The 14721-nt window shown below is 34.0% G+C and overlaps 1 protein-coding gene across 1 annotated transcript in view; it reads left to right on the top strand.

Annotated features, from left to right (window-relative positions):
- LOC145685892 (nuclear exosome regulator NRDE2) overlaps positions 1-14721 on the top strand; it is a 72728-nt gene that overhangs the window by 24915 nt on the left and 33092 nt on the right. The window contains exons 5-6 of the mRNA XM_081758632.1: positions 4779-4980; positions 9164-10352. Coding sequence (XP_081614758.1) covers positions 4779-4980; positions 9164-10352 — 1391 coding nt within the window. The remainder of the gene's footprint in view (positions 1-4778; positions 4981-9163; positions 10353-14721) is intronic.

Below are 14721 nucleotides of genomic sequence, written 5' to 3'. Positions count from 1 at the left end.
ATAGTGAAAACAACAGTTGAAGATTGGCTTCGGTCACGGGCAGGTGATTTCTCCGACATGGGGATACAAAAACTTGTCGAACGCCATGATAAATGTTTAAATGAACATGGTAACTATGTAGAAAAGTAGCGTAATGTGTACAAGAAATGATCAAATATGTATGGCACTTTCTTTGTTAGTTTTGTTGCTATTCACAATCTGACTTACTTAAAGTGTAGCCCTCGTATTTGTGTGTTTTTCGGCAAAAATATATGTATTATTACAGGATAGAATCTTCCTTTTTATGGACATTCTCAGATACAGACACATACAGTCTTTTCCCCCCAGTGTTTTATTAACCTCTTCATAACGAACAGTAATTATTGTTAGTTTTTACGTATTGTATTTAGCGCAGAAAATACTTTACACAACTTGAAAATATCTGTGATGCATTACAGTACACAGTAAATTCCTTCCTCACCATGTCTTTGTCGGAAGTTAAAGACTAGGTGATCCTCCACACTGAACATTTGCAATCCAAACTTGAAATTCTTCTTTTCTCTGTCTAACATTAATATTAATCTTGCATTGTTTGATCTGTTATTTTTACTTTTAGTAAGTAAGTTTGTGGATTTAGAGATTTTTTTTTTTTTTTTTTTAACAGAAAAATGACTTGTACTTGGAAAAACAAAAAGAAAGAGAAAAGAAATCAGTATGTTTTGCAGCCCATATAACTACATCCTCCAGTAAAACTTTGTTTATAAGAGTAGATATCTCCGTCATCCTCCTAGTACAGTATTTCGATATTAGCCTACACATACATTTACAGCTAACGTATTTATTATATACTGCGTGCAATTACCACATAACCTGCGAGTAATGTAAATTTGTGTAACCTCTCTGTAACGGACATCTCTCATTTCCGAATAAGTAATCATGTACCATTAGTATCCGTTATTCCGAGGATTTAGTTTCCCTGTATTTAGTTTATTTAGTTAAGAAGTGTTATTTTTCTGTGCACATCTAGAAACAATATCCTAAGTCTTGTTTTATGAATCTAATGTCCTACGGGAGCCCTTATTTTCTGACGTGGGTTGTTACTTAGCAGTATTTCGATAAACCATGGTTAATATAAACAGCTACCAAAATTCCGTTTTTTCAAAATAATAATATATTTCTTTAAGCATGTTATTTGTGTATTTTTGCTTTTTCCCAATGTTATTTATGTATTATTTTAGTTTGTTGTTGTACTTATCATTTTATTGCATGTATTTTTATTTATTATGTGTATTTCATGTGCTGAGGAAATTGTAATGGAATTGTCATCTGTAATTTCCGTATTAAACGCTTCTACTCCTGCTCCGTCTGCGATTCAAAACTAGCTCACGAATCTATGATCTTAGGAGACAACAGAAACTCAAACAAAATATGGAGGATGGCTTTAATGGGTTAAAAAAAAAAAAAAAAAAAAAAAAAAGTAGTTATAGATCACCAGAATTCCGTATTTACGGTCACTAACTCAAATACTTCGAAAACTCCAAGTAATTTCCATTCTAATTTTTAAGAATTTCCAAATAATTTCAAATACAGCAAAGTTCAATTGAGAATAGAGAAAAATTGGTAGCATCAATCCAAAATCAACTCTCGGCTTAACAATTTATTACAATTATCCTAAAATAACTGAATAAATTTAAATAATAAATGCTTAACAATTAAGTTGCTAATGTAACAAATCCTAAGAATTCTTTAAATAATGTCTCCACTCAATTAATAATTCAGAGTAGTGTAAAAACATTTACTTTTTGTTCAATAAAATAATAATAATAATAATAATAATAATAATAATAATAATAATAATAATAATAATAATAATAAACGGGAAGAGATGGTGCGAAAGGTTTTTCGATATAGATTTAATGCTTGAAAAATTTAATCTCCGCACTTAACTATCTTTTGAAACCGAAAGTGACGTGAATCGATCACTTCCGGTTTCAGTATTAAATTCCCATAGAGCAAAAAATGTAGAAGAAGATATCAAGGTCTTATATATATAAAGAATATGTATATATTTTCCGTTCCAGCAATTCTGCCTCATCCGTTATCTTTCTGTTGGTAATGAAAATGGTCGTTTTAACTGCTTCCGGTTTTAATATTGGATTTTGATAGTTTACTAGTGTATCGTAGTTCAAGAAGTGAAACGAAACCCATTTCCTAATGAAAAAATCGCCCGAACAAAGCTCTTTATCCCTCTACTAATAAAACTATCCTTTCTTGATTTACTCGAGATAAATGACACGTCAATTTGTAGAATTGTTAATAAAATATATATATTTATGAAATATAGGGAAAGTTATTGTAGCTTTTCTGAGCAAATCGTTCAAACAAAACTAATCTGTAAATCATCTCATCTTGTCCGTGGTCCTTGCTGCTGAAATCGAAACGAGCGCGACATATATTAACAAGATATATTGTGTAGATAACGCCTGTCACTTCATTGTTGTTTCCATCAGCATGTGCTGTTCTGAATTGAAATTTGTTTACACATATTCTTGCTGTTTGTGTTAATGCGAAATCATGTCCTACTGCTGTATGGCAGGAACTCACTCTGACGCAACTCTTACTTCCTTAACTATTGTGGATGAACAGGGGAGTACTATTTTCCAGTGGAAAGGACAGAGAACAATGCCAGAGTTTTTATTACTGAATTTTTGGCTGCGGCCTTTGCTGTTCCCATTCATTACCCCAATCCTGTCCACATTTCTGTTGACATCCAAGCGATACAGTATTGTTTTACTAAGAAAATATGTAGAGTGCCATGTTTGAATCCAGTAGCACATATTGTATATAATTTAATGTTTTATAATGTCTCATACGTATCCACAGATTTAAATAAAGCAGATGAGGCCTCACGAGCGATGCGCTCGATCTTCCGACTTCGAATACCCTTCCTAGATTTTATAAGAGAAATGGACAAATACAGTGAAACCTGTCAACTTGGCCACCTCTCTAAGTTGACCACCTGCTTATCTTGGTCTTCGTCTTGAACCTGCATTTTCCTATAAGACATTCGTTACTTACTACTCTATAAGTTGGCCACCTGCCTATCTTGGAAGTTGGCCACACTGAAGCAATGTTTACCCTATGATGATAATGATAAATTTACCTGCGTATCTTGGCCACGAAAAATACAATTTTGTTATTTTTCTTAACTCTTTCGAATTCCCATATGAGAGGCAGATGTTCTGTATTTGTGACTGGACACAAAGAAGCATAGATTCGCACGATTTGTTCTTGGAGGTCAATGGCCAGAACACTACCCTCATAAAAGGGTGGTGAAGGAAGATGTGAATAAGAGAAAGCACGTACAGGAATTCAGGAAATGGTTGTACGTATTTGTTTACCATGTCTGTTTTGGTAAAACCATTAGCTATATCGGCTCCTTTCATCAGTGGGAAGCTTTATTAATCCCGGAAAATTCTCAAGGTTAAAGCTCAATTGTCATTTATTGGCACCTGACTGGATGTCAAAAGGTAGCGGAGGTTTTGAGATATGAATTCCCTCAAGATTTTCTCAAAACATCTTTTGCTCCGAGGGAAACACTTCTAGTTCATTAACAAGAGGTAGTTAGCTACAATATTAGAATGTGCATATCTGCCAAAAAGAATAAAGCAAATATGTCTAGAATGAACCACCATTCAGTAACAACTGAAAAGAAGTCATATAAATTGCATATGAATTTCTCAATTTATAACTTAGCTTTTCTTGTTTTCAATCTGAATAACTCAGTGTGCTATAATATCAATTTTAATAAACTACGTACATACAATTCTATTTCATGGTTGCTTGTGTTATTGTGTTTTCAATCCGAATAATCCAATGTACCAGACTAGTTTTCAGGAAGAGAAAGGTATGCATATATATTAAACATACTATCAAGAGCGCCGATCCTGGGGGACCGAGGGGGCCCGGGCCCCCCAAAGCTCATATGGCCCTATTTTATTTATGAGTATACAATATTTGGTATAATTTGAGTGCAATTTGTCTTAAAATCTTCATCTGCATCTGAATGCCCCCCCCCCCAAAATTTACAGAGAAATCGGCGCTCTTGCATACTATAGTAATATTTTCTAGTACTGTATGTTTTTATGATTACTCTATATACATTATTTATAAGTAGCTGTCGTGCCACTGCTTATTAAAATTTTACAATCAAGTAATACTAGAAATCCTATTCTAAAAATACACAAATCACACTTATTTTCTGTAAGTTGGCCACCTGTCTAAGTTGGCCACTTTTCGATGGAACCGATGGTGGCCAACATAGACAGGTTTCACTGTAATTGATTCTGTATAACTGATAACAGTAGTGCCACACTATAAGGTTATTAATGAAATATTTATTTATAAGGTACGAGCAAAGTCATTGTAGAGCTGCTTTGAGAAAATAATTTTCGATTTTTGGTCACCACTAAACGATTAAACTGCCTTTATTTCTGGGAGCAGGAACAGAAATGACAATGGAAACAAGCCAGCGTAAAGAAAACTGAATACAGTACAGTTTAGGAAAGAAAACTTAATACTCTGTTAGTCTGCTGTAGTGACTAGTGTAGAGTATAACGACAGAGAGTCGAACTCAGGACCACACCACAGCGAAGTGGTAACGACGTCGCAGCACATATTGTAGTGTGAAATATCAACTTAATTTAAAGCAGAAATACAAAAGAACTTCCTAATGTAGGTATACCTCGTTCTTTATTTTTGCATTTTTTTAATCGGGAACTTTTTTCTTTCTCTTTTCAGAAATTATTCAGCTGCTGGGATTCTTTCTCCAACAAGCAGGCTTATGGGAAAAATTACTAACTTTATTACAGACTGAACTTGCCCAGCATTTATTTAATTCCGAAACGTCAGAATCTATCAAAAGAAAGGTGGAAAAATCTTTATTTGCTAGTAAAATTAAGGGATTGAACTTAAGTCCTTCAATCAGTGATCAGGATGTAGGTAAGTGTACAGAATTAAAATTAATTTCTCATTGCATAGGGAGAGAGAGAGAGAAATCTGCTTATTAGAGATACAAAAAATAAGCGAGTGATTTGGAATAAATGTAGTTCGTAAGTTGGATTCACAATTATTGGCCTAAGTATGTTCCCAGGATAGCGTTCCTAGGAATCTTCTGTTCATTTCTGCCTTGTCTTCTGCTCCACGTTGTTCCAGCTGTTGAAACGTATTCGTCTGAGTGTCTTCTCAGGTTTTATCTTTCCTTCCTTCCCTATTCTTGAGGCGAAGGACAAATGAGGAAGAGGTTGTTACAAATTCGCTGGTGCGGCCAACAAAAGTGAAATCCCGGTAAATACACGAACTGGAAACTCGATTCCACTATTCCTCTTGCTTTAACCATAGAAACAAGCGAGTTTCGTCTTACAATAGTGTGAAAGTACTGGAGACTTCCAAACTATACGAATTCTGAAACTCAAAGAGGAATTAGATCAGAGTTAGAACTTGTTTTTTGGACACTGAATCCACATCAAAACTAGTTTCTCACTATCTTATAATTATTACTTAATAGGACTTAATATTGAAATCGATGTTACACTAATTTTTACTACTTGTAGTTTCAGTAGAAGAATAAAAGCTGAGATGATTTTTATGGTTTTTTTAAAATTTACTTTGGGGCAGCAAACTCCAATACTCTCGTTCCGTCGCGCTTCCTTGACATCGTAGAGTTTTAATCTGATAAGTGTCATACTTCAATATTAACGTGTGCTACAAATTTCAAACTGAAATAACTGAATATCTTAAATGGTCTTAATTACAAAAATCTACTAAGTTGTAATGGCACAGAAACTTAACCATTATGTCTATCCAACATCGTAAATAGGTGTAATACTCACTGATTAATTCAGCTTATGATTTCCTAACGCTGTCTTTTCACTATCACATCTATCACAACTCCCCGTACCAACCAGCATCATTCTCTTCCGGGATCCGGATGCTTCCTGGTTGTAGCGAAGTGCTTAGCTCAGGCCTTCTTATGAAATTCCTTAATCTGTTATTTTCTTATAGAAAGACTTCCTATAACTGTGGTGTGATGCCTACGTTACCTTTTTTATTTCCTTAAACAAATAGCTTGATTATCGCTTCCTTATTTTACAACAGTCAAAATGAATTTCCAAAATATATGTTTGAATTTTGAGTACTTTACAGTATTTCGAATACTACTCACTCCAGTGTCCTTTGACGAGGATAAATAAGGCTTAATACTTGTTGTTTCTTGAAATCTTAACATAGTTGTTTTTTACGTATCAGTAGATACTTTGAATTGTAAACCTAACCTACTAATATATTTTGTTAAGTATTCCAAACACTCTCCCTGCCCCCAATTAATTATTTATGAAAAGTGTACTCTCACGTAACTGGCTTATTCCAACTGTTATTTTCATTTTCAGGCCTATAAAAGTATTGTGTCCTCCATTTATCTTGATTAAACTTCACGTCTCCTGAACACTATTAATATGGAGTGAATGGATACAATACTTTTATAGTTCTGAAAAGTAGAAATAATAATTGAAATAAGTTAAGTAACTGAGAATGCACTTCTCATAAATAATTAATTTAGGAGAGTCAAGAGTTTGGATTTACTGTACATCAAATATGTTACGAGGTTTACAATTCAAAATATACACTTATACAAAAGATCAAGATCGTAAGATACAAATACAACAAGCATTAACCCTTATTTATCCTGATCAAAGGATACTGGAAGATGTATCCGGAATATAGGAAGTATATTATCCTGCTTCAAGGAGTACAAGGATGAGTATTTTATTTATATTCAAACATGTATTCCATACATTTTATCAGTCACTGTAATACAGATTTAATTTTTGTTATATACTCTTTAATGTATTATTTTACTGTAGTACACATATTAATACTCCGCAACTGTTAAATGTTATTTTGGGTAACTCTCTTTACATCACTTTTCGTTCTAATTTCTCAGATCAGAAGATCAATACTAAAAATTTACAAGTTTAAATGTACTTTACCTTGTTGGAATAACACCAAAAAATCTGATTATTGAACGTGGGAAGACTCCAACTCTGATCTCTCTCTCACTCTTGCCAATTTGCTCTACTAATTAAACGACACGATCAGATTTCTGTGTTCTTAGTCTTGACTAATCCAGTAGTGCCCGGCAAACTCTTCATGTAATATGGGCCGCGGTGGCTCAGTGGTAAAGCATTTACCTCTGGTGCATGGGGTCCCGGGTTCAAACCTGCTCCCGCTAAGTGAACTTTTTGGTGGACAAACACCGTGTGCGTGGTTTTCCTCAGGGTTCTCCCGTTTCCTCGCACTTTCTTCATTCCACCATTTCATTCATTTCTGATCATCACCGTCTCCTTTAGCCTAATCGGCATAACCGTGGGACGTAAAACTCAAAGATTTCATTTTCATGTTCATTTACACGAGTCAGGTCCTACAAGTTCCTGCTAATCCAGTTATCCAATTTGGTATTCCAATTATAATTTAGTTTTCTGTTCGAGACAATATGTTGACATGCCCAGGAATTTTAACATTTTTTTTTAACATGTAATTGCGATTCTTGAAAATACGTGGGTGATTCAGAAAGTAATGGCTCCAAGCTCACTACTTGGCCAATAGTACTGCAAACATTCTTAACTGTTTATCATTAATGCACTGATGTTTAAGCTATAGAATGCCACTTGTTTCGCCTTCCATCTCTTCTCGTTCCAGAGTAATGGGGCAATTCGTGGCATCCAGTGGTGACATTCGATTGAAACAGCGAACTGTCATTGAATTTCTGAGTACGGAAGGTTGTACGCCCAAAAACATTCATCGCCGGTGACGAATTATGGATACACCATTACGACCCGAAAACGAAGTGTCAGTCGATGAAGTAACGCCACATGTCCTCTCCTCTGCCAAAAAAATTCGAAGTTGTCCCATCCGCTAGCAGAATGATGTTGACATTCTGTCAATAGTCCGGATCTGGCGCCCTGCAATTTTTGACTCTCCCCCAAACTTAAGGATCACCTTAAGGACCAACACTATAGTTGTGACGCGGAGGTGAAAGCAGCAGTTCCAAAGGTGTTGCCAGCAGTCACCACAATTCTTCGCCGACAGCATGAGAAACCTTGTTTCGCATTAGCCTTAGTGTGTTGCCCGTAATAGGAACTATGTTGAGAAACGATGCCACCATTTGTAGCTGACATTGCAAGCTTTCCACTGATACCTGAATCGGTGCTATCTGTCAAACACAAATAAAGGTGTCAATATCACCTTGGAGGCATTACTTTCTGAATCACCCTCGTACTTTCTACTTTATAGCTTTCGGTAATATAGGTTCTAATAATAGAAAATTATTGGATTTAAGTATAGCGGTAGTATAGTAGAAAATAACATCTAATAAATGGTGCAATATTTAACCTAAAACAAGTTATAGTGTTGAATTCACTAGGACAGTAGCTAAACTACACTGTAAATTGGTAATTACTTTACTCATTCAACACCAAAATAATAATAATTAAATTGATTAATAAGTTACTAAAAATATTGAAATAAAAAATTTTAAAAAAATCAGTATGTAACAGCTTGAGAGCTAAACCAAGATCGCTAGAATGTTAATAGATGAGCTAATGCTATTTTTTTTAAAGTATTATGTACCTTATAATTATGTTTGACCATGAGCCAAAACTCAGGACCATCTTCTTCTAAATTTAGACTTGGAAGTTTGACAGTCATCGCATTTTGGTTCTCCATCTCTTGGAGTTCTTAAGAACTGTGCTTATAGATGATAGCATCTGTCACTGACTAATTTCCTATCGGAATGTTTTACTGTTATATACTCGCAATTGTATTCATTTCTCTAGGTCTTCATCACTGACCCAGCAATGAAAACACTGTCATCCTTTCGAGATTTCAGCGTTTTGCTTCTTTTCATGTGGCCAATCGATTGGTTATATTTCTAATTTAGTAGCTTCACTTCCTGGCGTTTGCTTTCCAAAAAGTTGAAAAATAAAATATGGAGGTCTCTCCCGTTTTAGCTTCTTCATCTGCAGAATTATTTTATTTTAAATTGTTTTTTATATGATTAATGATAATTTTTTCGTTGTTTGTTCATAGTTTCATTACAATAATTGCTCTGTTTTATTTCTTTTGATAGAAAAAATGGAAGACGAGATATTTACGTCTGGTATTTCCTTACCAGAAATGTGGGTGAAAATAGAGAAATTAAAGCATTCTGTGCAATGGTTGCCGTGGAAATCTGATAATGAAAATATAATTCAGACTGAAGAGTGTAAAGATATGCAACGTCTTGTTTTTATTGAAGATGTAGTGGGATTGATATCTCCTTTAGCCACAGGAAGACTAGCATTTCGACTCGTAACACTAGTGCTTCTCGTGCTGAAAGTTCCTCCGTTACCATTCCGAGATGCTACATTTTGGAAATTAGGTTTCCATGTCCCGTGGACATTTGAAAATATAGAATTTGCATTAGCTGCCCTCTTCCCTATGTCTCTTATTGAAATAAGAGATATATTTCCTAGTGTTGTTGACAGTTTAGTAATGGGCCCTCAGTATCTTAAAAATGAACCAGGACAAGTAGAGTATTTGAACTTTGTTGAACATGTATTCCAAGAATGTGCTAATTATTTACAGGAGCCAAATAGGACGTTTATGTGGATATGGTGGCTTAGATTTCAGAGATTTTTAATTATTTTAGACAAACAAGGCATGTGTCAAATACCTGAAACTAAAAAGAAATCTATAAAACAGTCCATTAAGGCGTTTCTCAAGAAGGCTGAAAATAGAAACTCAGTGTTGTTTTATCGGGAGTATGCGTTAATTGAAAAAGAATTAGGAAACTATGAGAGTGCTTGTAGGATTTTATATACTTCGTTGTTAGCTTCGAAGATGAGTGTCGTTTCGCTTAATTCTGAGTTCGATAAGGCTAGTTTGTGTTCCGTATATAGAACGCTTTGCGAGTTACTGTTGTTAGGAAATGGACAAATTAACCAAACTATTTGTCTGCTGACCAAACTTGGTGTGGGAGCTTTACCTAAACAATTGGATGAAGTTGTTTCTGCTGAACACATATCTTTAGCGAAAGAAAAATATAAAGCAGTGACTACAGAACTCCTAGCATCTCTGACGTTCGATATGAATGGACCAGAACCTACAGAACATTTTGAACCAATATTTGCTTTGGAGTGGATTGGTTGTTATGCATGGTTAACGTATTTAACCGAATCCTGCTGGCCGGCCTCCATAATATTAGAGAATGCTATCACTGCTCTATCAACCGATGAAAGGATGGACGAAGTGACACGTTTCAAGGTCGAAATTGCAAGGTAAGCTTCTGTTAAATGATAAATTTCTAGTTAATAATTTAAGTAATTAATTTTGGTCTATTGACTGTGTAACTCTGATAATTCATTGTAATGTAAACCACTTAGAGAATAAGCTTATCATTAAACTCGAAAGGCACTTTCCTTTGCTCCTTCAAATTATTATAGATTATTTAAAAATTATATTAAATGTTGAATTTTTATTGTAAGTATTGTTTACATGTATCATATCGTTTACATTATAACTTTTCATTTTATTTTTTCAGTCTCTTGATTCGATATTCTCGTCGTTGTATGTTAATTCTCCGTTTTTGCTTGACAGAGCGTTACTTTTGTAGCGTAATTTGTAACAGCAGCTATTACATATATAGTTTCATGTTATTGTATCAGTTTCTAAATGCATTGCTTCTAACATATGTTTGTAACTTTTTATCCATTCGTAATCCAAGTAAGAAAAATTATGCGAGATTGCATTTTTGCCATTTTTTTTTTTTTTTTTTTTGTATTATCTGTAGCGTTTTTGTAAATACTAAGTAAATTCATTAACACTTTGAATAATGGTAATCTTAAACTGGAAAAGGTAATGTTATAAGTCTCTTAGATTTTATTAATGATTCCCTTTTCCTAAGTTTACTTCGTTAACATAAAAAAGGAGTAAATCATGTAAGCGATTTTTTTTTTTTTTTTTTTTTGCATTTTATTCGTTTATTAGCTTTGTATTTTCACTCAACGAAGCATTTATTACGTGTTGTGTAGCTACATTTCTCTTTCTTTGGTAGTATTTACCATAATTTATTGTGTAATTGAACCACTGATTGGAAAAAGGGAATAAGTACAATTTTTTGCGATTTTAACCTGAGATAGCAGATGTGTTCCTTTGAGATAGTTACATCGTTGAGTAGAAAATAGGAATGTTTGGGCAACTCTATATTACCAATGTAGAAGACAAAATATCTCGCTGATTAGAAAAAGGGAATAACTACGTTTCTTATTTCATTCTTCCAATCACTATAGGATACCATCACAACTGTGAGACTGTGTGTATGTAGACAACCATTAGAGCCCTCTGCTGATGTTACGATACTTCGCATTGTCTTCGCATTGCACAATCTATAGAGAAATATTTGGCCCAATCAGTTACAGATTTACGTGTTTTCAGTGATACAAGTGGTGATCATACAATACCAAAACTGGAATGACATTAATGCTTTTCAGTCTGACCGTGTCATAACGCTTTACCACTGTACAGCAACATTTGCCAGTCAGAGGTCACAGTTTTTACCATGTGACCGAAATTTTGTTATAATCAAACGAGAACTCAAACGACACAATCGCATTTATTTACCAGCACAGTATAAGCACATGATTACGAATGCAAGAAATACTGATACTCCCTTTCAGGTTTACGAAGTTGTCAATGAAGAAATCTTAGATTTTAAACATTGGTGGTAACCGTTTTACAAAAAATCTTCAGGTAGCATTGTGGACAAAACAGTGAAATTCCAAGTAAGTAAATATAGAGAATGTTTATAAAGCAGAATCTCTAGGTTATGTGCAAGCTCAAAAGTTTATCAATGAACTAAGAACTGATATTTTTCGATTACTCAAAAGTAATGTCACAAATGTTCCACTGCCAACGTCAAAGACATACGATTGGCAAGTCCCGATCAATCAGAAAAAGATAAACGATTCTTCACAAATCATCAAATGCATACCTGACCAATACAAAAAGTTTTGTAGGATGATTTGTTCATGGAAAACCACTGACCAAGAAACTGCAGAACACGAAGATGCAGACGGATAGGACCCTATGTAAAGTCATTCTATTTTGACAACGTATTTTGCTACGTATTTTTCCAGCTGTCTATTGTATTACTTTTCTTGCTGTACGAATAACATATGCTTTACAAAAAAAAAAAAAAAAAAAAAAAAAAAAAAAAAAAAAAAAAAAAAAAAAACGAACGGTGACAATAACAGTGTTAGAAGCCTAACATACGTGATAGTTCGGATACATATATCCAAGATTAACATACAACATTGTATTCAGCATGTATATTTTCATAGCTTTCTATCATAAACTGCACATTACATGCCCTACACACAATTACAATTGCGTCCAACTCTAATTGATTGGAAAAAGGGAATATTTTTTCCATTTTTAAGCTTATTTAACCAATTGCAGTGCTACAATACAAGATTCCCCTTCTTGTCTTAGTGTTTGTTAGTTCTTTTGCTACAAGTAATCAATTATACACTTTTTGCAACAAGTACAAACAACGCCTCGGGAACGTTTTTTAGCGTTTTTGAAAACTTAGGTCTGATGCACTTATTCCCTTTTTCCAATCAGTGATTCAATTTAAGATAGTTTTTTTAAAAAAGAAATTATTATTTTTAATAAAAGTAAAATCAGCAACATTCGAAAGTATGTTGTGTTTATTCATAATAAGCGATGTTGCATTTATCCTAGCCGTGGAGTCAGATTTCATATTTAAATAACGTGATTTTCTTCTTTTATTCCCATAACATTGTTGTGTTTGTATAATTGCTAATATTTCGATTAATGACTATCGTCATTGTTTCTTAGAATTATTTGAGAAGAGAAAAGAATAAGTCTCTCGATATATAGGATAGCCCAAAAGTAGGTATATAGTCCCGCACTGATCTGCTCACTGTATTTCATATCATTTCTTATTGTTATCAAATAGGTAGACCTAGCTTCTTTATTACTTGTTCTTAATGTATTTTTACGTATACCTTAAGTCCGGAACAGTCGAAGCAAATAAACCTGTAAGCTAGAATGTTATACTTGATTAATGCAAAGGTGTATACTTACTTTTGGGCCACCCTGTATATATAAACACCGAAACCGGAAGATTTTCTCCGTTTTTTGGAAATCGTTACTCAAAATTTATATCGCCCAAATTTGACTTTCCCAAAATCAACCACAGATCTATCCCAGTTCCGATAATAAACCATATTGTCTTCTCAGCAATACGTATATTCTTTTTTTGTTTGTAAAAACAAGCACGTAGTACACTATAATATTTACAAAAATTATAATGGTACAAACAGTTACCCGGAATAGTTATTGATTAAATGAGTACTTATTTACATTTATCGAAACATAAATAATTAACTTCAATAATAATACAATAATAAATGTTAGAATTTAAAAATAAGTGAATAAATAAAACGGTTCGATGCCTATATGAGCTGTTCATATTGTATAGGTCAAAATGTGTATAGTAGTTGCAAATTTCACGCCTATATGGTGAATGTTTCAAAAGAAATTCGTAATAATAATAATAATAATAATAATGATGATGATGATGATGTAAAAATTTTCAGTAAACCTATGTACTCCGCTGAGTAGAATTATTCAAAGCGTATTTCATCTTCATACACCAAGAATGGGTTTATTTCCCTTTTCCGCACTCTTAGATCATGAATTTCAGAAATTTCTGTCTTATCCGTTGTCTAGAGTATGACGAAAATATTTTTACGTCCAATTGTCTCTGAAATCTGGTAAACAGCAAAAACCGTCCAAATTCGTTTTCTCCCGTGAGGTCCACTTCGATCACAGCCCCCGCCAAGTGAACTTTGCAGTAGACAAACACCGTGTGCGTAGGTTTCCTCGGGGTTTTCCCGTTTCCTCTCACTTTCTTCATTCCACCATTTTATTCATCTCTCATCATCACCGTCTCCTTTAGCCTAGCCAGCATAACCGTGGGACATAAAACTCAATAATTTCATTTTCATCTTCCCCTGAGGGCCACTTTTCCTAAAACTCCATCCGATCTTAAGCTTCTGAATCAGTGGGTAAATTTGTACAATATTTTAAGTTCTACACCCAAGAGTTTCAAAGGCCTGATAGAAGTTGAAGAAAAGGTTTAAAGTTCCTCTCTTCCCTGTAAGAATACCATTTCGTAATACTTTACATCACCATTAACCTAAGCTTCAAGAAGAACGTTTATACAAAATTTTAAGTTCGTGTGCCCAATAGTTCCGAAGATACAGTAAAAGTCTGAGAGAATGTTCAAGTCCCTTTTTTGACCTGTAAATCTTCTTTACTTCCTCAGTCTAGGAAATATTTATATGCAAAATGTCTAGGTTCTACGCGTAACAGTTTCTGAGATCTGGATAACGACAAAAAAATATTCAAACCTTTCTTTTCCCCCATACGACAACATTTCAAAAAATCTATATAAATAAAATTGAAAGTGACTATGTTTGTGACTTAATAACCCCTGAACGACCCGACCCATCAAATTTTCAGCATAGATGAGGTTCTGACCTGGAATGTTTTTTATCATTTCACTTTGACGGTGCAACTTACGGGAGAGAGGATCGAAAATGACCGATATTAGTATCG

The sequence above is a fragment of the Thermobia domestica genome, chromosome 5, assembly GCF_964235325.1.
Source record: "Thermobia domestica chromosome 5, izTheDome1.hap1.1, whole genome shotgun sequence".
Taxonomy (NCBI): domain Eukaryota; kingdom Metazoa; phylum Arthropoda; class Insecta; order Zygentoma; family Lepismatidae; genus Thermobia; species Thermobia domestica.
The sequence above is the reverse complement of the archived record's forward strand: the minus strand, read 5'-3'. Positions and strand labels throughout refer to the sequence as shown.